This window comes from Populus nigra, chromosome 9 (genome assembly GCF_951802175.1).
Source record: "Populus nigra chromosome 9, ddPopNigr1.1, whole genome shotgun sequence".
NCBI lineage: Eukaryota > Viridiplantae > Streptophyta > Magnoliopsida > Malpighiales > Salicaceae > Populus > Populus nigra.
This window is the reverse complement of record NC_084860.1, coordinates 2,397,049-2,421,458: the sequence shown is the minus strand read 5'-3', so window position 1 is coordinate 2,421,458 and position 24,410 is coordinate 2,397,049. Positions and strand designations below refer to the sequence as shown.

At 31.9% G+C, this 24,410-nt stretch overlaps 4 protein-coding genes and 1 pseudogene across 9 annotated transcripts; 1 reads left to right on the top strand and 4 right to left on the bottom strand.

The window, feature by feature from the left end:
* Nucleotides 1-5,498: 5,498 nt before the first annotated feature.
* Nucleotides 5,499-8,048, bottom strand: LOC133703010 (anthocyanidin reductase ((2S)-flavan-3-ol-forming)-like). The gene is made up of 6 exons (XM_062127391.1): nucleotides 7,771-8,048; nucleotides 6,905-7,071; nucleotides 6,599-6,799; nucleotides 6,341-6,500; nucleotides 6,013-6,226; nucleotides 5,499-5,908 (listed from the first exon to the last, which is right to left on the bottom strand). The coding sequence occupies exons 1-6, from the start codon at nucleotides 7,916-7,918 to the stop codon at nucleotides 5,767-5,769; spliced, it is 1,032 nt and encodes a 343-aa protein (XP_061983375.1). The 5' UTR covers nucleotides 7,919-8,048; the 3' UTR covers nucleotides 5,499-5,766.
* Nucleotides 8,049-9,547: 1,499 nt separating this feature from the next.
* LOC133703097 (protein HEAT-STRESS-ASSOCIATED 32-like) lies at nucleotides 9,548-12,582 on the bottom strand. Of its 2 annotated transcripts, none has more exons than XM_062127518.1 (5): nucleotides 12,287-12,582; nucleotides 11,377-11,568; nucleotides 11,052-11,262; nucleotides 9,960-10,183; nucleotides 9,548-9,868 (listed from the first exon to the last, which is right to left on the bottom strand). In XM_062127518.1, exons 1-5 carry the CDS (start codon nucleotides 12,419-12,421, stop codon nucleotides 9,755-9,757), a joined length of 876 nt encoding a protein of 291 aa, XP_061983502.1. In that variant the 5' UTR covers nucleotides 12,422-12,582; the 3' UTR covers nucleotides 9,548-9,754. The 2 variants fall into 2 exon arrangements, with proteins under 2 accessions (XP_061983502.1, XP_061983503.1); XM_062127519.1 differs by having other exon boundaries at nucleotides 11,377-11,578; nucleotides 12,287-12,428.
* A 2,084-nt stretch (nucleotides 12,583-14,666) lies between these two features.
* Nucleotides 14,667-15,605, top strand: LOC133703875 (protein DESIGUAL 2-like). The gene is made up of 3 exons (XM_062128590.1): nucleotides 14,667-14,852; nucleotides 14,948-15,153; nucleotides 15,245-15,605. The coding sequence occupies exons 1-3, from the start codon at nucleotides 14,754-14,756 to the stop codon at nucleotides 15,459-15,461; spliced, it is 522 nt and encodes a 173-aa protein (XP_061984574.1). The 5' UTR covers nucleotides 14,667-14,753; the 3' UTR covers nucleotides 15,462-15,605.
* A 4,839-nt stretch (nucleotides 15,606-20,444) lies between these two features.
* LOC133703633 (disease resistance protein RPM1-like) lies at nucleotides 20,445-21,796 on the bottom strand (annotated as a pseudogene).
* Nucleotides 20,928-24,011, bottom strand: LOC133703794 (oxygen-evolving enhancer protein 3-2, chloroplastic-like). Of its 5 annotated transcripts, XR_009843944.1 has the most exons (6): nucleotides 23,582-24,011; nucleotides 23,193-23,488; nucleotides 22,959-23,068; nucleotides 22,616-22,697; nucleotides 22,469-22,534; nucleotides 20,928-21,882 (listed from the first exon to the last, which is right to left on the bottom strand). XR_009843944.1 is itself a non-coding variant. In XM_062128476.1 (4 exons), the coding sequence occupies exons 1-3, from the start codon at nucleotides 23,889-23,891 to the stop codon at nucleotides 22,970-22,972; spliced, it is 705 nt and encodes a 234-aa protein (XP_061984460.1). In that variant the 5' UTR covers nucleotides 23,892-24,011; the 3' UTR covers nucleotides 20,928-21,882; nucleotides 22,959-22,969. The 5 variants fall into 5 exon arrangements, 2 of the variants coding, with proteins under 2 accessions (XP_061984460.1, XP_061984459.1); XR_009843943.1 differs by having other exon boundaries at nucleotides 22,469-22,697; XR_009843942.1 differs by lacking the exon at nucleotides 22,469-22,534.
* Between the last annotated feature and the right edge of the window lie 399 nt (nucleotides 24,012-24,410).

Sequence of the window (24,410 nt, the reverse complement as noted above, 5' to 3'; positions counted from 1 at the left end):
AGAGCAAAAGCAGCGGGCATAAAAGTTCACTCAGGCACCATATCTTTTTGTTATATAATATTTATCAACATTAAAATTAAATATTTATTGATATTATAGTAATTTAAAACAAAACCAGCAATACAGTCTATCTTAGGTAGGACGCTTAGGGGGTGATATTATCTTCTCTTTCGCGTAACCAACCCCGTACCATAAAATCTTTGTTGACCAGTTAGGGTTTCTAATAACCATAATACTATATGGCGACTCCTTAAACTAGACATTTCTTCATTTAAGAATAAGATGTCAAATATTTATTCTTTTTCCGTAAACCTTTAAGGTCTCCACGGTGTCGGGGCAATAGTACTATTGTTCATGACACAAATAATAGTGTCACTTATATTGACGAAATTATTGTGTTCTTGAATGCTACTAGTAGATTTGAAAATACTAAAAAAGTTATAAGTTGAAAACTTGGGATGAATTATAATAATGTTGAAATAGTTATCACTTGGAGGTGTTGTGTTGAAGAATATCAGTATTTTCTGATACTGATTACATATGATGTAGATTTTAGAAATATGATGGAACTGTTTAACTAAAATGGAACAAATATGATAAAACAACATAACGCAAATAAATGATCTAGTACATGCTAAAAAAACAAATAAGAAAATAAGTGAAGCAAAGGATAGATAAAAGCACTTTAATTAACGTAAAAGTTTTGTTATCATAAAATTAATTAAGTTTAAAATTACAATTACATGTAATTAGGATTACAGTAATAATAATAATAATAACACTTGCCCTAGAAAAAATAATGTAGACTCCCTCATGATATATTATTCACCCTAAAAATGCTATTTTTTTTACAATTTTTTTTATTTTAGTAATTAAATCTAATTTATTTTTTAATTTTATTCTTTAACGTTGTATTATTTTAGATTTAGTTTTGATATATTGTTTTTTTAGCTTGCTACAAGGTTCTCAGAGTGTCGAAAAAATATCCCAATATTTGGTTAATAGTCAATTTTACACAAAAAAAAAAAAGAAAAAAAAACTGGTTTTGTTGCTTGAAAAAAAAATTGAAGATCCAGGGACACAATTTGACATTATTTGAACTTCCATGCATGGCGTTGTTGGTACGATGTCAATCTCAAATGTTGGGGTCAATCTCGTGTTGCAACACTCAAAAAAAAAACCCAGTAAAGGATAGAGAATAAAATAAGTGAAGAAAAAAAAATTAATATATATATAAATAAGTTTTCTTATATTGTTTTTCAAAATATTTTTTTATTTAAAAATATATTATAATAATATTTTTTATTTTTAAAATTTATTTTTGATATAACACATTGAAATAATTTAAAAATATTAAATAAATTAATTTATAACTAAATAAATTTTAAAAACATAATTAAACCACATCAATAAACACCAGCTAAATACTCATCGTTGTCAATAGAAAAAAAAATCATCCTTCTATTATTGAGTTTTGACTTATGGCTACCAGGAATTCAATGATTGCTTGAAACATAGAAGTAATCATTGCATCTTAATTTTTTATTTTACATTTCTAGCAAAACCAATATTTTATATTGAGTTTGGAGTATTTTTTAAAATAGCATAAAAAACACACAGTTCAAAATTTATTGTAAAAAATAATAAAATTTAAAGATTCATATATATTAGAAAAAAATAAATTAAGAGACACAATTTTAAAAATTAAATTTGTTGGAAACAGGTAAAGGTGATTATTTTCAGTTTAGTTTTTATCAAAAAAAAATAATCAAACTAAAAGTTTTTTTAAAAATAACCGAACCAAAACTGGTTCAAACCAACCGATTTTGGTTTGGTTTGGTTTGGTTTGTTTGATTTTTTAGGGTAAAAACCGGTTCAAACTAGTTTGGCTCGATTTTAGCTCAATTTGGCTAGGTTTTAGCTCGGTTTTAGCTCGGTTTTTTTCTATTTGACTCGGTTTTTTTTATTTGGGTTCGATTTGGTTTTTTCAGTTTCAGGCTTATAAAACCAAACCGGTCGGTTTTTAAAAAAATTTAATCGATTTAATCAAATTTTTTTTATAATTTAATTTTTACTGTTATTTTTTTAATTTAATCAATTTTCAATTTTGTTACTCGCCCCTAATCTTACAGTCGAAGACACGGTGAGCCTATGTATTTTGTACTTGTCAGCTAGCTCACAGTTTCCTGCGCCATAAAACAAATTCCAAAAGTAATAGCTACGTCTTTAATATTGTTTGTCTACACATATAGTAATTACAAATAAGTTCCGTTGTCTTGCGGAAACTTTTTTTTTATCCAATGTAAAATAAATACAATAAAATTACTAGATAAAAAGTATTTTACAATCACACTTTAAATAATAATAATTATTATAGGATCAAAATTTATCTCTTTTAACAAAAACTTACATTAATTATACGCCTATATCCAAAATATTGTGGGCTCTAGATAGCACCCGAACCCAAATATTAGATAAACATCTAGTTTTTCTATAAACTTGGACGATGATTATGAGTTTGATCCTAAAAGATATACTTATCTCTTTAGACCCTTACCTTCTTTATTAACCAAACAACATAGTTACATGTTAAGTGTCTTAAGCCTATCTACTTCTTCCCTTATTCATTTATATATAAAAGATACTCTTTTTATTAATATATTTGTAGTGGATATTTATTTAATTTAAATATTATTATGATAAAATTATTTTTTAGCTCCTTTACTTAATGAAAAGATAAAGTTTACATATTATAAATACTCCTTTAACTATTAAGATAAGAGTTCGAAGTCCTATATTTTTAAAATACATAAATTCAATGTAAGAACAACTTTGCTCTAGCATGTTTTCTACTCCATTGTTGTTGTAATAGCTGGATTGATTCCCTATCATGGTGAGTATAGCATTAGTAATTACAAAGAAGAGTTTGATATTGGGATAATTTTTTAAATATGGTTTGAAAAAAAAATAAGTTTTTAAAAAAATTATGAATTTATGTTCTTCTTGAGCATAAGTTTTTACCTTAATTTGAGATGGAATCAATCAATGCTTTTCATGACCAAACAACTAGTCACTATCTCCAATCTTCTCTGTCTGTTGCCATGGTCAACAAGTTAACATCATCTAAGCTTCGGTCATGGGAATATCGTCGGTGGTGGCTTTGACTACTGCAGGTTTTCTGTGGCTATAAAAACTTCTGTGGTCCTTGAAGGCTCAATGTCTGGTGTCTTTCGTAAGTGTTGCTTTCTCGATTAATATATATATTGACTTTGACAACTCCAACGTGTTGCACCCTGCAGGCACGTAGGATTCAATTCAGGTCTCTTTCAGCAATGTTGGTCTCTCAATTCATTTGTCTCCGAACTAATTTGTCGAGAACAGCAAAATCGCATGGATACAATTCGTGTTGAGCATCTTGATACGAAACTCTTGTGGATGTGTTTGCAAGTATTTCTTTATTATTTCGCCCAACAAGAGAGTTCCTTGAACTCTATTAGTTTTTCTGGAATATTCTTTTCTTGAATATCATTTAAATGTTTTTTGAATTTACTGGTATTCCACCAATTAATAATTCAAGATCCCAGAGCTTTACTAGAGGAGATCCACCATAGCAAAAACATTATAGACGTAAGATATAAGATATAGAAGGGGGAGTTCATGAATGCTTTTTTCTATTTTTTTGTCTGTGAATTTTTAATGAATCTGCTTGATTTGTCAATACTATATGATCTAATATTTCTATAGCATAAGCTCTATTCTAATATTATAATTAGAATATAAATTTTTTAACTTGCGAATCTATTCCCCCCTTTTTATTTATGAGTCAATAGGATCCCAAGTGCCTAAATCAATCGAAAATCCAATCCTATCCTATCTCTAAACTACTCATTTTCAAATGATACTCATGTTGTTAATAAATATTTCATTTTTTATTTAATTTAATCCATAATACATTTCACATTAAACCCATAAAAGCTTGATTTTTTAATTATACCAAGATCATTATAATTTTCTCTTAGAGTGAAATTGTTGTCGTTCATGCTAGTTCTTAGACTGAAATTCCTGTTTTCACTTATATTTCTACCTTCACTCAAAAAGCAAGTAGAAATATAACTAGCCTGCACTAAAATAATATTTTATCCCTAGATGTCCAGTCAACTGCTGCACTTCAATGCATTTCGAGAAAAACCAGAATTTTCACTGCCACTTCAATTAGAACTATCAATCCAATTTAAGAACAAAGATAATATTTGTCAATGCAAATATTAATATAATTATTTCAACTATATTTAGTATCATACAAAGAATAATCATAGTGGGAATCGTAACTCCTAAACCTTTTATTTAAATGACTAGAATTCTAATTACTAGAAAATTCTTTTTTTTAATTCACTAAAAAAATGATAATTGTTAATCCAAAAAACCATCTTAACCTATTGCTCTAATTATAGATATATTTTTATCATTTAGAATTAGGTATTTACTTACAATGATATTTTCAAGAGGACCAAGATTATCCTTTGACTTTCTTAACCTATACTTATATTCTAACTTCAAATTGAATAACATCAAATTGAACCAATAATTTTTTTAAAGAGCTTTCTTGTCGTTATTTACATCAAAATAAATAGAAGTAAAGTTATTTCATAAAAAATCATTTTAATATTTTATTTCCACTAAGAATAAGTATATAATCCAATCACTACGATTATTCTTCTTCTTTAATAATCAGAAGGCCAATTATCTATGGATTTCAAATAAGAGAATCTCCCAACATTGTTGCTTTTGCTCCTTCCTCTTTCTCGACCATCTTTCTGTGATGTGGAAAACTGATTATTAGATGAAGCTCATAAAGCTTTCTCCTCCTCGTCTTACCGATTCATTTTCTACTCTTGAACCAACAAGAACTCTGTAATCCATAAATGAAGAATTAATTAATATCCTTAATAATTCATGAAAGATAATTTAATGACCCTTTCAAATTCATCTTAATAAATTTGAATTCCATATGAAGTGCTTGAAAAGGTTACCGCTTTTTCCTAGTTGTTCCATGGTACTTCTTTTTAATGGAGCCCCAAATATCCTTGGAGCTGTCCTTACAAATAATGATTTTCATGATTGATCGGACATTTGATTCAAAATGGTCGATCTTTTCCTTCAAATCCTTCAATCACTTCCCTTTGATCTCTGTTTTTATGCATTTTTTTATTATTATTGTTCCAATTGTTGGTTTTGCTATCCCATCATAGATAACTTGCCAATACTTCTTAGATCCTAAGAAGTTCTCCATTAGCATGCTCTAGTGATCGTAATAATCATCAAAGCGAGGACTGGCTGGTTGCACAAAGTTTTTCGAAGCCATGGATTAATTTATTACAGCAGCAGTAGTAGTTATGGAAATTGATGTTGTCGCTGCGATTGGAGGCTGTTATTGTTGCTGTTGTCATATAAAAATTGTTGTTCTTGCTGCTTCTGCGTGGAAGAGAGAACCAAGGAGGTAACTAAATTAGAAGCTTATTAAGGTTGCTGCTTCTGCGAATTCTTGAGTGTTGCTTTCGAAAATCAAAGCAGGTATTTTCAATTAGTTCTGTATGTGAAAGTGCTGCCTGGAATAAAAACATAAAACTGCTTCAACATGATAGCAGTACTACACTTAACATAAGAGATTATTCTTTGACGCCAAATACAGCCAACCTAGAATATCTCCGCGGTCAAATGCCGATCCTTCAAATGGGAAGAGACATTTAACTAGAAATCTAGACCTCTTCAATTCAGCAATCCATTGACCTTGAAGTATTCCACAGTTTGGTCATAGATCTCTTCGATTCCATAGTTGAAACTGAACCCCTCACTACTAAGCTTCTCTGAAGTGATGATCAGCTTGGCCTCGGAAGGGAAATCCCCACAACTGTATTTTTTTTTGTTTAACAAAAAAAATAAGAGATTAAGAGGCAGTTCAGTTTTTACAAAATGGGAAATTTTGGGAGTAAAATCCTGAAGCGAGTAGCTTACTCGGTTGGGACTTGATACTGGGGGTATCGTTTGTTCAAGAACTTGGCAAGCTCAACAACACTGGTGTTAACACCACAGCATATATATCTACCAGAAGCAGATTCTTTCTCAGCTAAAAATATATGGGCGCGACAAACATCCTCTACGTGTGTAATAGAGATCGAACCTGACAGCATTTGCATACCTTTCAAACCATTTATCAGGAATGTATTCCCTGCAATTTGTTGGAACACCATAAAAAAGCCAGTTATGTTTTAATTTGAACAAAAAGGAAAACACACACAAAATGCACATATTTTAGGCTCAGGATTTCTGGCTGGTTTAGCACCTGTAATCAATGACATTGCCAGGTTTATGCTGTCGGGAATATGCGGTGTGAAAGAAGGACCAGTCATGAGACTAGGGATGACAGTAATGAGATCGATGTTATTTTCTTCAGCAAATTTCCAGGCTGCCTTCTCAGCTAGTGTCTTGGACGCAGGGTACCCCTGCATATTTCATATAATTCAGTTCAATTATGTTGGCCTACTGTATTCGATAATCAAGGATAATCTTGCTTTAGACTGCCAAGTATATCGTTAATTACCCAAGTGGGTGGTTTCTCAGAAGTTAAGAACTCAACATCAGTCCAGTTCTTCTCATCCATGACCAAACCTGTGCCATTAAGCTTATTGATTGATACAGCTGCAGCAGAGGATGTCAAAATGACCCTTTTAACTGTTTTAGCTTTTGCACAGGCTTTCAACACATTATGCACTCCTTGAATTGCTGGCTTGATCATGTCATTCTGTATTCACAGGACAAAAAATGGAAGCAACCTCAGTACCAAAAAATGCAACGAGATTATAATTTCAAGTGTATGGTTACTAATGTAGTTCTAATATTTTTGTACCTCTGGATCCTCAGAAGCAAAATTAACTGGGGTTGCAACATGGAAGACAAGGTCACAACATGCTATGGGAGCATTGAAGCTTTCTTCATTGGTCAAATCTGCTCCAAAAATGTTTAGGTCCCCCAAATGCTGTAGTGCTATTAGGTGAGCAATCTTCTTTTGATTGTCTGCATGCAAAAAGGACTGCGTTGTGACTGTGAAATTTGTAGTGTAGCACAAGTTCAGTTAGGGGCCCAAATAACCATATCCCTACTCTGACCTCTTATTTCAGTCTATGGACTCCATTAACTTGCTGGCAAATTTAACAACTCTAATCCTTTTGTTATGCAATTTTATACTTCCCTCAAAGACCCAAATGAGAGGTCAGAGTAGAAAGAACAGAAGCCGCTGATGATAAAACCTTGTGTTTATCTTTTTTTCAGATACAGAGAAGTTCGAAACTAGAGACTTCCTGAGAAAAGTAAAATATTAATACGAGATGAGTTAAATCGTAATCTGTAAATACACTAAGTTTAGACTTGCGATACAGGATCTAGTCTGATGACTAGATCAGTCCATTCAGAATCTGGCCTGACTTGTGATTAAGTTAATTGAGTTAGTTTAACTCAATCAAAATCTAATTTAATTTAAAATAAAATAAAAATAAAAATAATTAATCTAGATTAATTCATTCAACTTGTAAGTCAGACTTTTCGACCCCAAATTAGATTTGATAACTAATGCACTACACACAAACAACAAATTAAAGAAATATTGGGACAAAATCTCATATATCTTCAAGGAGTATGGCAAGAAGAGAGAGAGAAGATCGAGAAACAAAGGGCAAGCAAGAGAAGGGAAGTAAGAAGAGAAAACGTAGCATCAACCTGGATCCCTGACTGTTGTGTTAACTGCATAGCCTTTCTCAAGCAACAGCTTGATAAGCAAGGATGCCACAAACCCTGTGCCGCCTATCACACAAGCTGTCTTTTTCTCGGTCTGGGATGCCATGCTTGACGAGAAGATATGGATCATATGAGAATTCTTTCTTGTAAGGTTAAATATGAATTGAATTGAATTTAATGTAATTCTTCCATAGGAGGGTGCATTAATTTATATAGACGTTTCAATTAATGCTAGGCAGAAGGTAAGCCCGTTGCCTCCACCTACAACTCAAACCAAGAGCTCATCTATCCACTTGAAAAATAAAATAAACTTTTGGAGGATTTATTTAGAGATTTCATATTAAGACTTCATTTGTTTGCAAAAAAGTAATTTTTTTCAAGTTTATTAAAATAATAAGGAACAAATCTTATAAATTAAAAAGTTAAATGGAAATAAAATTAAAAAAAATATAATTTCATAAATTATCTCAAATAAAATAAACAATAATCAAAATAATATAGATCAAATAAAAAAAATAAAAAAAAAATAAAAAATAAAGAAATTAAAATAATAATAATTAACATTTCATAAATTATTTCAAATAAAATAAGTAATAATCAAAAGAATGAGGACCAAATTTCATAGATAAAAAATTTAAATTAAAACATGATAAGGGAAAAGCAAATAACAATTATAAAAATGAGAACCAAAGTTAATATAAAAATTAAATTCTAAGAGATGAAATTGAAAAATAAATATTCAAAACAATATATATATATATATATATATATATATATATATATATATATATATATATATAGCAATCAAAAGTTTAAGGATCAAATTTGATATAATCAGCAAATAATATGACATTTCTAAATTTTTCATAACTTCCGGAAAGTGTTTTCCTACCAAAATAAAAAAAAAGTACTTTCCTGAAAACCAAGTTAAATTTTCTGTTGACCAAAAAATATTTTCCATTAACCAATTTTTCTAATGGCAAATAAACACAGAAAAATTTAAAAAATAGTTTTCTAAAACCTATTTTTCAGAAACCAAACACACCCTAAAGCTTTAAATTTGAAAAGAATAGATCAAGATTTAGGTATGTGAAAGTCCTTATCACGTAACCTATGATCAAGGTTTGGGTTCTAAGTTGAGTTGTCCAGAGATTAACGGGTCAATCTAAACTATTATTTTAAAAATAATCATTTTAGAAATGAAGTTGTTTTGGTAAAAAAAAAAAAAAAAAACAACCCATGATAAATAGACGAGGAATTGAGTTAGGAAGTTCTTGCACCTTATTTCTAAAAATTTTAATTTTTTTTAAATGAATTTTTTTTTTTGTTTTTAGATTTGATATGCAAATGTAAAAAATAATTTTTAAAAAATAAAAAATTTTATTTTAATACATTTCTAAATAAAAAAATATTTTAAACCATCACTATTATTACAATCTCAAATAGACTTCAACATCCAACCCAGCACAGGTTTTACAACTATACCTATGCCTAAATAATACTAGAATTCTAACCTAGAACTAAACCCATTTATCAACCCAAGCCAACACAACAGGATTCATGTTAGGGTGGTGGGCTGTTGGCCTTATATGTTAAGGTTAAAGGTATTTTTATTCATCAAATCAAATATTCAGTCAAATTCATGTTATTATATAAATTTATCCAATCTCAAATAGTTGTATCCTATCATTACGCATTGTTAATGACCAAGCCAGGAGAGAAAAAAACGATGAAGGACCAGATTCTGACACGTGGGAAATCACCAGAAGAGGAAATTGATATTTTGATGAGCTCAAAATCAGCAGACATCTTACATTAGAACATGCACGATTGAGACATGCATGCAACATATGATCAGTCTCACACATTTAGCATTACTGACATAGATATCACAAAGTTGGAAGACTTAACATATCAAGTTCCAGCTTACAACAAGGAAAATGCTATCCGTTCGCAAAGCAACAGTTCAGAAGAGAAAGTATGAGGAGCCAAGGGCAGAAGCATGTCTTCTACCCATGTTGTGGCCGCCTCGGAGGCATTCTAGACCAATTACTTGAGAATGATCCACAAACAGGTTCACCTGAGAAAGAATACATGCCATTAGCAACAGTTATATCAAAGTTTGATGCTTGATTTCACCATGTGATTAAGGAGAGACGGAGGAATATTACCTTTGGGCCATAACGTTTGATAAACCAGTCTGCAGTTTTAGTATTTGATGCTTCAAACATGGTCTTCTCAAGACCTAGTCGCCCAATTACTTTTGCAACTATATCTGCTCTCAGAGAATCAACATCCTTGCAGATGTCGTCTGCATCAATCATAATCATGTCTGCCCCAGCCTCTAAGCATCTCTCGGCCATGTTAATCAGGAGATTAACATCTTCAACCAGTTCTGTGAAACAAAGATATAGATCCTTATAAGCTTGGATGCAATGGTCCTACAAAATTTACATTTCTGTTACACGCATATTTCAACTCTAACCCAAGCATCCTTAGAAATACTGCATGCTTCTCTTAATTCAGGTGCTTCAACATCTTGTTGTCACTTCAACCACCATTTTACTAGGGCATACACTAGTTTTTTTCCATAATTGTTTGAACAACCGTGTTTTAATGAGTAGTCATTAACTAATCCATTTTCTCCCAAATTAGGGCAATTTCTTTCCACCATCTAGATCTCTCTGATGGTAGTTGGATTCCCACAAACAGTGTTCAACACTTCTTTAAATCTGAATGAAGCCAATTTCATAAAGAAAAATTGATAATCAAAGCCTTCAACGGTTTGTAACCATGAAAATAACAAACATGTGCGTGAGCATAGCAGTAATTGCTTATTAAATTAAACATGGAACATTAACTGATTGGAGTATCACATCAAAGCCTTCAACTGTTTAACATATACTATGATACTGAGAACTTTAATTTGACCATTGGCTACAGTAATGACTCAGTCGACAGCAAATGCTTTACACATTCAATCAGCAGTATCCTGCATTACATTTCCAATTAATCAAGCGGAGAGAGTCTGAAAAAATACTTTATGCTTATTTTTTATATCCATGGATCAATTATCCATTTGAGCTGGATATCTAACTGTAGCTCAACCTGCATATCCTGCAACTGAATGACAATATATGACTTCAGAGCAGATGCACCGTACTCCCTAGTTCATCAGCCATTATGCTAAGCTTGTATCCCTCCATTTTCAAGCAATATATTTCCTAAGAAAACAAACAACAAGCTAATTGCTGCTTCCTTACCAGAGCTTCGAGGTGTTGGGGGTACATAAGCCCCAAATGCTCTATGCCCAACAGTCGGAATGTCTGACCTGTTAAACTTAACTGCAAATTGAGGCTTAGCTTTCAAACCACCACTCTTAATCAAGCGCACGTATCTCAAAAGTGTTTCTTCAGGAACTCCAAGCGATCCCACATTCAGCTCAATTGTGTCAAACCCCATACTTTTACATTCCTAAAGAGCATCACAGTAGCAAAACCAAATCACTGTCTAATAAAACATTATAAAACAATTATAAATGTGTGTGCACGCACACCTGTTATAATCAATCTCTCTTCTCTCCCTTACCTCAACATACTCTTTGAAAGCCGTCGGACCTTTATGAAGCAAATGCTCAGCCCAATCGCCAGTACTAACATACACATCATGTTTGTGGGCCATGTCAATCACTTCTTTGATAAAAGACTTAGGCATCAAACTATCAGAACCTCCAGAGAATTTCAGCCCATCAACAAACTGCCCCATTGTCTCAAAAACATCCTGCCAAGCTCTGTGTGAGTGCATAAGTAGAAACTCAAATTCCATGACTTTACATAGTTAGACTTCTCCAATAAGCATTCTACGAAAAGCAAAATGATATATGCTAAACAGTTTCCACAATGTTACCCAAATTTATATATTAAAAATATGTCACAGAATGTTCTACGAGGATGGCATTGCAGAAACACCCCTTGGAACAAATCGTAACAAAATGCTTAAAACTCATTTTCAATTCCTAACTTGCAAATCTTTCTAGATATTTATCACTTTTGAAGTTACTAGCTAGAGTTAGTAATTTTCAACTTATTATTGATCTAAACTCTATTTGGGTCGATCAAGAAACACTTCAAATGATTCTCTATCACCCTAAAATTAACACATCCCCTCCGGGGGCGGGGGGGGGCGCCACAGATATTGTTAAACTACATCAAACACATGGTGATTCCTAGCAAGAAAAAATACACAGAGCTAGCATTTCATTTCCTTAAATTCAGTCAATAATAAGTGAGTTCACCAAATGGCAAGATGGACATCCATCAAAATCAAGAAGGGATGTTAAGGTGTTTTTTAAGAGCTATTTGGAAACACATTTGGAACGGTATTTTTCAAAACATTTTAAAAATAACTAAAAAATATGTAAGAAAGATGTGTCAAACAAAAAAAAAATCTTTGCAAGTTATAAGACGAGGAAAAAAAAAGGTAGATTCTTTAAACATACTTGAAGCATGTTCTGGCTTAAAAGAGTATACTGAGGGCCTCTCATCTCTGTAACTCCAAATCTACGAGGCTTCTCTGGTCGATCTTCGTCTTCCTCGAAGCTCTTCCATTGGTAATACACTGGAGATGATGACATCTTCCCTTCTCCTTTCCTTTCCCCTTACTGTTGTGAAGCAAAAGAAATCTGTTTCCTATGATTCTTCCTTGCTGTCTCTGGAGAAGTGTCCGGCTTCTTCTAGAGAGAAAAGGCGGAAACTTGATTTGTGATCAACTCTCTGTGCAAGACTCCCACAGACTGACAAGTGTAGAACTGATGTGACAGCAATCCAATCCATGTCTGGACTTCACTTTTTTGGACAAACCTCAAAAAAGTCCTCAAGCTATAATCTCAATCTTAATTAGATCTCTAACTTATTTGTTGTCTTGATTAGATCCTCAATATGTTAAAAAATTTCAATGAGATCCTTTTTTAGTTTAAGTTAGCATACTTGTTAATTACTTTAAATTTAAATTTAGATTTATATAATTTATTTTTTTTATTATAAAATCCATAAATTTATAAAAATTTATCTCAAAACAGTTTTAATTAAATATATTTTTTAAAAAAATTTATTTTTTAAAACCCGTAATTAAAAATATTTTTCTTAAACTAACTTTTATAAGAATGATTGAGATATTAATATTATGTTACGGTGAAGTTGAGGACATTGATACCATTATCCTTAATTTTTCTTTTAATTTTTATCAATCTTTTTCTTTATGGTAATTCTTCAATTCTTTGTGTTTGTTTTGGATTTAAAAAAAAATTGTTAGTTAATTATAATTCAATTAAATTCATATATTTAAATAAGTGAGTAAAAAAGGAAGACAAGTGGTTATTATGCTATGTAGTTTTGTAATTGTAAAAATAAAAGAAAAAATATTTTTTTCTTAAGCTTAAATAAAAATGAAACGTTGCTTCATTTTTTTATATAAATTAATTTTATTGCACATTCAATCTTATTAATACTAATATTATTTTAACCTTGAAATTTAATTTATATAAAAGATTAAGGATTACTTAAAAGCACAGCAACAAATAATATTATTTTAACCTTTTTACTATATTTTAATAGATAGATGTTTACAGAGGATGTTCCATAGGAGAATATCTTTTTATGTATTCATGGAGAAGCCAAAACTTTAAATACTTTTTGTGAATTAAATTGATAAAATTAGAAATTGTATTGGGTCATGAAGATCTAAAATATCATATTTCTGCTTATAATTTGATTTAACACTTGGATTTGAAGAGTTAATATTAGTTGATTTGGGTAATTTAAAATTAATATATTATTTTAAGATTTTTTTTAAAAAAAAATAAATCAAAATTATTTAAAAAAAAAAACAAAAAATATCGAATAGAGTTTTTATAAGTTTTGAAAAAATAGCTTAATTTTCAAAAAAAATAAAAGTTGTAATACTCAAATAGATTCACAATCTTTCCACCTCTATCTCTATAATTTAAAATCTCTCAATATTACTTCTATAGTTTAATGAAAATTCTAATGCTACCCCTCATCATTTAAATAGCAATGAAAGCTCCCACCTTTTTTTAGTCATTTTTTTCTCACATTTTGTTCAACATTACCTTAAAAACAAACTTAAAATACATAAAAAAAAATTAAAAAAAAAAAAACAATATTCAACAGATGGGTTCATTTGTAAACTTCATTATTCATTTAGTATTTGTTTGGAATTATAACAACTTCTATTTTTTAAAATATTTTTCACATGAAAAAAATATCAAATTAATATTTTTTTAATGGTATTAATATAATAATGTTATATATATTATTTTGATATATTTTCAATTAAAAAGTATTTTACACCACAACCATAGTAATACTAAACATACATTTAATAATCAAGATAATTGAGTTCTTTTGCGATTTACACAAAATATTGTGAAATTTTAAATCATAGGAAAAAGATTGGAACATTGATGTATGGATCTATATGGACAACGCATAAATTATTCTTGAAGTTCACATGAATGAGAGGCTTTTCACCATAACCTCAAGTTCTTTTCCTTTTGAAAAAGACCTAGAACATCACTTTTACTATTGTATGAGTTAGGATTTCGAGGGAGGATCTCTTCTTAGTTGTCCTGCGTGCACATCAACGATAATACCTTGCTGGTGATGCCTCAACTTTCCTTGTCTCCCATGAAAAGAATCAGAATTTGGAAAGAAGCAGCAAAAGAAAGAATAAAGAGAAATGTCGAGACAAAGGAAACTTTTTCACTCATAACTCACAGCTAATCCTTCTCATATCTATTGCTAATCTCAACTTTATTCTTATTATGCCTTTCATGAAGCTTGCTTATGAAGAAAGACAAATTCCTTATAAAGATTTCCCCTGCCTGTCTTCTCCTTGTTCCCAAGCTTCTTTAAAACTGTCACCTCTTGTCAATCTTGAAAAGAAAAATGGCCAAAAACATTGGTTTTCTGGTTTGTCTCTTAATCATGGCATTGGATGTTGTTGCTGGCATACTTGGGATTGAAGCTGAGATGGCTCAAAACAAGGTAAACCAGTTTGGATTTGAATCCAAACCTTGTATCAATTTCTCCTTCAGCTTTTGGTTTCTGATCATTTCTTCATTTGGGTGGTCTTAATTCAGGTGAAGCATTTAAAGATGTGGATTTTTGAGTGTAGAGACCCAAGTCATCAAGCTTTCAAGCTAGGCTTGGCTGCGGTGATACTTCTTTCCCTTGCTCATATCGTTGCTACCTTGCTTGGTGGCTGCACTTGCATGTGCTCCAAGGAAGAATTCAACAAGGCATCTGCTAACAAGCAACTAGCTGTCGCTTCCCTTTTCTTCTCATGGTATGTACTGTCAAAACGAACAAAACTTACACACTGCACAAACTCAAAACTTGATTCTGACATACACATACTTCTGTTCTGAGCATATCAGGATTATACTGGCAATTGGGTTCTCATTGCTGATCATAGGGACAATGGCGAACTCAAAATCAAGAAAATTATGTGGAATATCACATAATCGTGTTCTGTCAATTGGAGGCATTCTGTGTTTTGTTCATGGACTCTTCACAGTTTCCTATTATGTATCCGCCACTGCTACAGCCAGAGACAATTCTCGGCATCATGACCGTAATGCAACTCAAGCTTAGCCTATTTCCAGTTTTCTTTAATTTTATCAGATCCCTCTTCTAATCCTCCTCAATTGGCAGCTTGCATTCTTCATTCAACTTATAATCATGTAATAAGATTTTAAGCTTTTTCTTAATGAGTTACCATTTGATTAACTTCTTGGACGCTAGAGTGTGTTATATTCCTTTTCCTGGTTAGATTCAGAATCACGAATCGAGTCAAAAGATCAATGCAAATCTCTATTAGCTCATTTTTCAAGTCATGATGAGATTCTATCATGTTAATTAAGCTTCATAATTCCCAGCCAATAAAGATTTAAAACTCATATTTAGAAATGTTTCATCATTTTTATCCCCTTTTCATCGTTATTAAAGCTGACTCAATTAAACTCAAACAATTCAGCTAATCAATTCACAACGTGATTACTCAAATCAAACCCAGTTAAAATTTAATATATATATATTCAAAACAACATCATTTTATTTTTTTATAAAAAACTTTTTTAAAAAATATGATTATAATAAACCAAAATTATTTCAGCAACGTTTAACCTAGCTTTAAACCAAACCAAATAAAGATTAACAACTTTTTTTTATACAAATTAAATGAAGATCCGACTCAAAACCTTTTAAAAAATATAAATATAAATATAAATATAAATATAAATAAATAATATAAATTCAATTACAATACTATTTCAACATGGTCAATCATATACCTGCTCCACCAAATAATCACGAAACTTCTCAAGACACAAATAAAAAAATAAATACCATATTTCATTTAAGAAATCAAACAAATTACTTCTAATTAACATCAAATCAAGCTATTTTCACTAAAAACTATTACTAATCCATGAAAAAAACCACAAAAATAACAAATTAAAAACATACTAAAACATAAAGCAAATTTATGATGTACCTAAACACATATAACCATAGTTTTTAAACCCGGACCGGCCCGGCGGGTCGACCCGGGACCCGGTCGACCCGGTGGCTAGACCGGTCCGGGTTTACTAAAAAACCATCTAGGGCAACAACCCGGCAAAACCCGATCGACCCGACGGGTCGACCCATGACCCCGGCGACCCGGGCAAACCTGGACGAGACCCGGTGTTTTGAAGTTGGGTCCGCGATCTGAGTTTGGAGATCTTGAGGGTAGGCGTTGGTGATCTATGAAAAACTTCGAATCCTTGTTGCGTTCTCGCTTTATTACTTTGGATTTTCTATTACTGTGAAGAAAGTGGCAACTCCACTCACTGCTCATCTGCTACTGTTCCCATTTGTTCCTTCTAGCTGGTAATTGTAACTTAAATGGGACCAAACTCAAGTTTCAAGAGAGAGAGAGAGACAACAGTGATGAAACTCACAGTTTCAAGAGAGGGAGAGAGGCAACAGGTAGTACCAGCACCATCAAGTCTTTAACATCTCTCTCTCTCTCTCTCTTTCTAGCTAATGTTTTAAAGCATGTAGAAACCAGATCGTGTTCATGGAGGCGTCAAGGAGCAAGGACTGTGCTTCTGGGCTTTCAATATATCGTGTTCATCCCTGCACAAAACAAATGGTTCAAAAAAGAGAGACAGCTGGTTGCTTGTGATGAAGCCAAAAAGGGAAGATAAACTTTGTGAGGAGATGACGATGAGATTAAGTGCCCTTTCTCTGCACAAAACAACCGACAACGTCATATTTATCCCTCTCCCACGCCCTGTCGATTCCACTTCACCCCTTCATTATTGCCTCCCTTTTTCATTTTTTATGTTTAACTACCCGCCCGGGGTTGACCCGGGTTGACCAGGGCAAACCCGGAAAACCCGGAACCCGGTCTCTTGACCGGGTCACTTCCCGGGTCGGGTTTAAAAACTATGCATATAACTATTCCCCACAATAGTATAATTATCATTTTACCACACCTAAAAAAATCAATCAACTAGCTATTAGGGATAGTATAGTCTTTTTCAAAGTCCATAGTCATTTTTATATTGATAGGGGGTAAATCAATCTTTTTAACTTTTTGAAACATAACAAAATGATTAAATCATGTTTAAAAACATAATTTATTCAAATGATATTGGGGTTTTTTTTACTTTTTACTTTTTAACATAGTAAAATTATTAAATTATAATTAAAAGCAAAAAACATTTAACTGATGTTTAGGGTCTTTTTTGTATTTTCATCATTTGTTTTTGTTATAATCAAGTTAACTAATAATCAATTAAAACTTTGAATAAATATAAAATATAATTTAAAAACAAAAACTTATTAATGCATAATGCATCCACTACTCTCAAGTTCTAAAGTGATGCATGCAAAGCGTTGCAATCATCAAAGATGCCAATAATATGGTTTGCATAGTCTCAATGGCCAACAAAGTTTAAATTTAGTGTTAATAGCTTTTCTTTTTTGTTTTTCTTTTCTCTTCTTTTATACACTCCTCAATTTCCACGTCTAACCCTTCAAATTTTCAAAGTAATTCTTTAATTTATTTTTTCTTTAAATTTGATCCATATTCATTTGACTACTATTTACTTTATTTAAAATAATTTGTAAAAATAAAAAAAAACTATTTCATTCTCTTTCAATTTATTTCATCCATCAAATTTCAAAGTAACCCCCTTGAATTTGTTTTATCTTCAAATTTAGTCCATATTCTTTTGATTACTATTTGTTTAATTTTGAATAATTTATAGAATTAGAAATATTTTTTTAGTTTTATCCTTCTTTAATTTTTTAACCTTCCAAATTTGGTTCCTATATTTTTTATTGTTGTTTGTTTTATTTGGGATAATTTTTTTTTCCTTCTTCAGTTTGTTTTCCTATCAAATGTAATTCTCATTCTTTTAATCATTGCTATTTTTTTATTTTAGAATTTCTTTTAATTTTAAATTTTTTTTATTTCATCCTTGTATATTAAATTAGTTAAGAATTGAGCTTCTTAGTTGAATATAGGTCTAGGATTTTATGGGCTACAAGTTTTAGAGATCTTTTCTTAGCTTTATCCTTTAGCATTTATTCAATTTGATACTAGACTTTGTTATATTTATTTATTTACTTTTTGTAGAATTTTACACTATTTTTAAAATAACATGTATTATCTTGGGTCTTTTTATTTGTCGTTCTTTGTTAAATTTCTTTTTGTTGCTAATTTCTTAAACGAATGTTTTCTTTCTGATTTCATCCTTCAATATTTGAAATAATTTTTTTAATAACTTATAAAATTAAAACTCTTTTTCAATCTCATACCCCTTGAATTTTTTAATCTTTCAAAATTAGTCCTTATTCTTTTGATTGTTATTTTTTTATTTAAATTTTTCTAATTGTTTTTTTTTACAATTTTATTCTCCTTTGGGTTTTTTTCCTATCAAATATGATCCTCATTCTTTTTATTGATATTTTATTTACTTTGAAAAGAATTTAAATTAATATTTTTTTTCAATTTTATTTTTCAATATTAAATTAGCTGAGAATTAAGCTTTTTGATTGAGTTTGAGTTTAGAATTTCACGAGTTGCGAGTTTTGAAGATTAACCGAGGTTTAGGAGGTTCGCCCGAGTTCAATTTTTTTTTTCAATTCTTTAAGCTCATGTTGTTTCAGTTTTGTACTTATGCATTTATTCAATTAGAGACCGAGACCCATTATTTTTTATTTATTTTCTTTTTGTATATATTTTTTTCTAATTTTGAAAATGACCCAAGTTATCTTAAGTTTTTCTATTTGTAGTTATTTGTTAAATTTTCTTTTGCTATTTTTTTTAATTTGATTTTATTTTGTCCTTCAATATTAACATGTTTGAAAATTAAGTTTCTTGGTTCAGCCCGGGTCTAGGATTTCATTGATTATGAGTTTAAGACATTAGTCTAGATCTAGAAGGTTCATCCATGTTTGCTTGGGTTTTTTTGTCTTTTTTTAAGTTTATGTTTTTTTCAATTTCATCATTTATATTATTAGTGATTAGACTTTGTTCTTTCTTTATCTACTTTTTATAGGATTCTTTTTTATGAAATTTCAAATTGACTTGAATTATCTCGAATCTTTTTATTTGTTGTTTTTTGTTGAATTTATTTTGGAAAAAATTTTAGATTGATATTTTTTTTTCCGACTTCATCTTTCAACATTATATATCTTGGGACTTAATTTTCTTTTTTGATTCCATTCTTCAAGGTTGAGGGTTTTTTAATGTTTGATTTTGTGATTTTCTTCGATTTCCTTTCTCCCATCACTTAGAAATAGGACTACATGGGTTGGTCTTTTTCTTTTGGGGTTGCTTTTTTCAAATTTAATATTGTTTGTTTTTTGTTCTTCAATATTAGGTTGTTTTAAAATTGAGCTTTGCAGTGTTTCTCTGTTTGCCTTCCACTGGGTTTTCTCATTCACATGATTTAGGTTGTGAAATTTAGTTTATTGTGTATTGTTTTGGTATTTTTTATATTGATATTCTTTTAGATTTCATCATTCTAAATTATATTTTTTAGAATTAGACTTCAATTTTTTTTTCTATTGGTTTATTCTTTGACCTTTTTTTCAGGTTACCATGATTTTTTTGTTTAAATTGATTTATTTATTGTTATTATCTATTTTTTTATTATTTAATTAAATTATACTATTATTGTTTCCTCAATCAAGTCTATACCCCAAGTTTTTTTTTTAAATACACTTGCATAGAACTAGTTTTTTTTTTCCTGATAAAAAAATGTTATGGTATGCAGCCTAGCAGGTAAACAAAACTAGTGAAACCTAAGTGTGATTACACATCGTTTGGCGAAAGAACTAGTAGGAAATTGTGAATCCCTATTTAATTGTGAGAAAGGAGAGTGCATTAATTAAGCCAAATGATTAGAATTCGACTGGGTTTGAAAATATCTAAAGGCCGGCGGACATTTCTCTCTATTAATCTTTTGTGGAAGGTGCAAGTAAGTTTCTATAAGAGTTTTTTTTTCCCCCATGTTCTTATGAATACAAATATATTAATTGAAATTATATCTCTTAATGTCGTGTTAGGGACTGCTATTTTCGTTGTATTCTAGTTTGGAATATATGGTAAAGCAACTACATGGATGTCTACAAACATATTGATCGTTATACATAAAATAATTACGTAGATATTGTCTTCTTGTTTTGAAGGCTTGCTTATAATTTTGTTGAAGTTAGTTTTTCATGGAAACTCTCTTGTTATGTTGCTGTCACTGTTCAGTTCTGTAGCTAGTCTTTCAAGAACTTTCTTCCATTCCAAACCTGTTTTTTCCTTCTTCGACAGCAGGCTTCCTATTGCTACAATAGCAAGTGGCAACCCCTCACACTTCTTCAAGATATTTCGAGACATCTCTTCGAGTTCTGGAGGGAAAACAGCCTTATATCCCCCTCTAAAGGCTTTCATACAGAAGACAGTCCAAGCTTCTTTCTCTGGTAAAGGTTGGAGTTGATAACCATGGCCAGTATTGTCTATAGATTCAGGCAGTTTGCTTAAACGAGTGGTGAAGATTACTCTACTGCTACAGTTACAAAATGCATATATTATTGTTTCCCAAGCATTTACACTCCATACATTATCGAAAACAATGACTACCTCCTTTGTTGTAGATGTTTCCTTAGTGCACCAATCAATTGGAAGTCGTTCATCGATTCCAATTTCTCTAGGGCTGGTTCTTTAGTTGCCTCCAGTAAGCCTTACAGGGCAACTCGTAGAAGCTCTGTGGGTGAAAATGACTTGGAAACAGTAACCCAGGAATGACAATCAAAGCATCTTCTGATGGCTTGGCTATCAAAAACTTTCTTGACGAGGGTTTTTTTCCCAATCCTCCCATCCAAGATACTGGTAAGCTTTTCTTCTCCTTCTACTAGCCATGAAATCAGCAGATGTTTAGGGTTCTCAATTCCCACAACAGCAGCTTCATCTATGTAAAGAGAAGCTAACCGGCGCCCGGCGGTCATGCCATTTCTCTACCGTAGGGCTGGAGGTTGTAGCCATGTCTACTTTATTCAAAGAAAATGCGTTTCTACTTTCTTCTCTCCGAAATGATGGCCTTTGCCCTTGCCTTAATGCTCTGTAACTGGACTGCCTGCCGATGTTGAGCCCTTAATTTACGGATGCAACGATAGGAATTGCAAAGAGAATGGATAAAACCACTTCCTTGAGGTGGTGCTGAGCGGAGCTCGAGAATGTCTTCAGCATCATAAGCCACATCTCTCACTTGTTTCGCCCAAATTTGCAGTCCTTGATCACTCTCACTTCTTGCTTCTGCATCCTGAAGGAAAGATTTCATGCTGTATAAATCATCCCTTAGCTCATCGATTCCTCCCCAAGGTCCTCCTAGCAACCGAGTTTCTTGTGCTACAAAGGAAGCCAGTTTCTCTAGCACTCTTCATTGCTATCATGGCCATGGCTTCTTGCTCCAAGAATCACCAATCTTCTCCTTCCTCTAGCCCAAAAATTGATGAAATTTACTCACTGAAAACAATAAAACACCCTTGATTTACTTTCAAGTTTAACAATTTCTTCGGGTTTAACAAGTCTTAACAATTTCTTTCCAGTGCTCTATGTACAAGAAAGTCAGAAGTCATCAGAGTCTCTACCTATGAGATTCCAGTTTTGTTTAATTTTTTGACTAATACCCCACCTCCATTGACCTGAGAACTAATCTAAAATTACCACTACTAACTTAAATTAAAGTAAATGCTTTCTTTCATACGATAAGTTGAGTTAATTCTCTCTTTTATCTTGCAGTCATGGTCCTCCTAGGCCTTACCCTGGTAATTCTGAAAGGAATGCAGCAAGATCGCTAAAGTGTGGGTAGTTTGATCCTTTCTTTAGTCTACTTTCTCGCAGAATCATTACGATTGCTAATGTACAGTTCATTTCATGATGTTTTACTTAGAATTGCTAGATAAAATGGCTAGGAAACAATCATCATAGAAGTTCTGTTCTGTCAAACAATAATGTTCAAGTTCTTGATTCTGACTTGTTTTATGAATGCTGACAGCTACTTTCCTTTGCTTGATTATATAGAGATTGGATGTATTGCTATGAAGCTCACCGGTAGAAAAATTAACATAACTAGGTCTGCGGCCGGATTTCCTGCTTTCGCTAATTGTTTCCTTATCTGGAGAATCCATTTTATGATGATATAGTTTATGAAAGCTTGTAGAAGCACTCTTCTAGTAAAGAAACCAGATGTCATTACCATTTGATGAAGTCATTATGATCTGATATTCATGATTCTGCTTTCACGACCTATGATTTTCATGCTCCGAAAACATCATTGCCTGACAAGAGATATAGCAGTTTTTCAGTGATCTATTGCCCACAGGTTTTCTTCTAGTATGAGATTTCTTCTTGTGCTTCCATTAGTTACTAATTGGCCTTTTTATGTCAATCAAATTCATCTATTTAGCATGTTCATGATTGCCCCATAAACAGAAAATGAAGGCACTACTTATTCTTTTGCACAACTAGATTTCCTTCAAAGAACATCCAAAATGAAGTGTCTCACAAAAAAAATTTCACAAAAGCTGAGATCAAAATACATGAGTTTCTCTTAACCAAGCTTAGCAAGAACATCATTCAGAGCAGATACAGTCTGAGCATAGTACTTCTCTGCTTCAGGGGTGCTCTTAATCTTTGCTGCATGGTCCAGCTGAAAAAGAAAAAGGCAACTCTTTAACAACTGAAAGTGTTTGATGATCAAAACAACTTAAGCTGATGGTGTTTTTAATGCTATCAAAATCAACAAAATCCAATCAAATTAATCTATTGCTCACATTGCTGATGGTATCAAAGAGCTTTCCAGTAAGTTCCTTGAGGGATTTCTTCTCATCCTTGGACTTAGCAGATATAACAGTGTTGAGATCATAACGAAGATATGAAGCCTTGAGGCGAAGATCATTTTGGACATAAGGCCAAGCCTTCTTGTCAATCAAACCTTTCACACCAATAATCTCCTTAGCTGACTCCTTAGCCCTTGCTGCTGCCGCAGCTGGGGGGAGTGGTTGCAAGAAAAACCTTTCTTTCAATGGCAGGACCAAGTCTCTTGCTTCATCAGAGTTCAACGTCCCAGCTGCCACCACACCAATGGGGATCAACATACATAGTTGGATATATTTTACAAATAGCAAAATAACCAAGGAGGATTATTAATTCATGAACTTACTTAGTCCGCCAGAAGGAGCGGGAGGAGGGCCAACTTTGATAGGGAGAGCGGCAGCAAGAACAGCTTGAACAAAAGAACCAGAAGCCAAACCAGCAGCAACAAGACCCAACATGCCCCTACGGCTAGTTTCAGGCTCACCGGACACTTGTTGTTGGGCTTTAACAGTAAGAACAGGACGTGCCACAGCCACACGAGCGGTGTTGCTAGGCACCTTCAACAACCTGTTTGAACCACTTAGCTGGAGGCTACCTTCAAGGACAGCCTGAGATGTTGCACGTAGGCCAGCCATTGAAGCCATTGCTTGTGCCATGTATCAAATTTTCTCTAACAAGCTCTGCGCTGCTCAATTTGATTCACTAAATATACTTTTTTGGAGAGCTGATTTTGCTTGTCAAATTTTGTGTGTGTTTGCGACGTAGATTGGTTCTTGAGCTGCCATACCTTATCTGCCCGATTTTCTACTTGGATAAGCTGGATATGGTTTTAACCAATCATTGTTGTACATGTGTCACTTGGGCTTTTGTAATCAGACATGTTGGTTTGGTCTCCACTTTGGACTAGTAGAATCATGCCAAGTGAATTCTAACAGGATTTAAATTCTACCGTTAAAATTCTTCAATTCTGGTAAATGCTGTAAATCGTCAATCTATTTTCTATTGGATAAAATAGTTTTTTTAACAACTTGATTTTTATTTTTTAAAAATAAAATCTAAACTTAAAAAATAAACTATATTCCATTCATAAATTATAAACTATATAATGGAGTCTAAATTTCAAATTCATGCATAAATTTATAAAAAAATGCTTTTATGAACAATAAGATAAAAAT

What these genes read in the sequence shown, in the direction of transcription:
- LOC133703794 (XM_062128476.1), bottom strand. Translation starts at nt 23,891, where the DNA reads ATGGCACAAGCAATGGCTTCAATGGCTGGCCTACGTGCAACATCTCAG. An exon ending in CGCTCCTTCTGGCGGACTAA is followed by an intron (nt 23,489 to 23,581) that starts GTAAGTTCATGA and finishes GTGTGGTGGCAG; the next exon opens with CTGGGACGTTGAACTCTGAT. An exon ending in TCTTTGATACCATCAGCAAT is followed by an intron (nt 23,069 to 23,192) that starts GTGAGCAATAGA and finishes TTTCTTTTTCAG; the next exon opens with CTGGACCATGCAGCAAAGAT.
- LOC133703875 (XM_062128590.1), top strand. Translation starts at nt 14,754, where the DNA reads ATGGCCAAAAACATTGGTTTTCTGGTTTGTCTCTTAATCATGGCATTG. An exon ending in CTGAGATGGCTCAAAACAAG is followed by an intron (nt 14,853 to 14,947) that starts GTAAACCAGTTT and finishes GTCTTAATTCAG; the next exon opens with GTGAAGCATTTAAAGATGTG. An exon ending in GCTTCCCTTTTCTTCTCATG is followed by an intron (nt 15,154 to 15,244) that starts GTATGTACTGTC and finishes TGAGCATATCAG; the next exon opens with GATTATACTGGCAATTGGGT.
- LOC133703010 (XM_062127391.1), bottom strand. Translation starts at nt 7,918, where the DNA reads ATGATCCATATCTTCTCGTCAAGCATGGCATCCCAGACCGAGAAAAAG. An exon ending in TTGCTTCTGAGGATCCAGAG is followed by an intron (nt 6,800 to 6,904) that starts GTACAAAAATAT and finishes CTGTGAATACAG; the next exon opens with AATGACATGATCAAGCCAGC. An exon ending in CTGAGAAACCACCCACTTGG is followed by an intron (nt 6,501 to 6,598) that starts GTAATTAACGAT and finishes TGAAATATGCAG; the next exon opens with GGGTACCCTGCGTCCAAGAC.
- LOC133703097 (XM_062127518.1), bottom strand. Translation starts at nt 12,421, where the DNA reads ATGTCATCATCTCCAGTGTATTACCAATGGAAGAGCTTCGAGGAAGAC. An exon ending in TAAGCCAGAACATGCTTCAA is followed by an intron (nt 11,569 to 12,286) that starts GTATGTTTAAAG and finishes AGAGCTTGGCAG; the next exon opens with GATGTTTTTGAGACAATGGG. An exon ending in CTTTCAAAGAGTATGTTGAG is followed by an intron (nt 11,263 to 11,376) that starts GTAAGGGAGAGA and finishes GATGCTCTTTAG; the next exon opens with GAATGTAAAAGTATGGGGTT.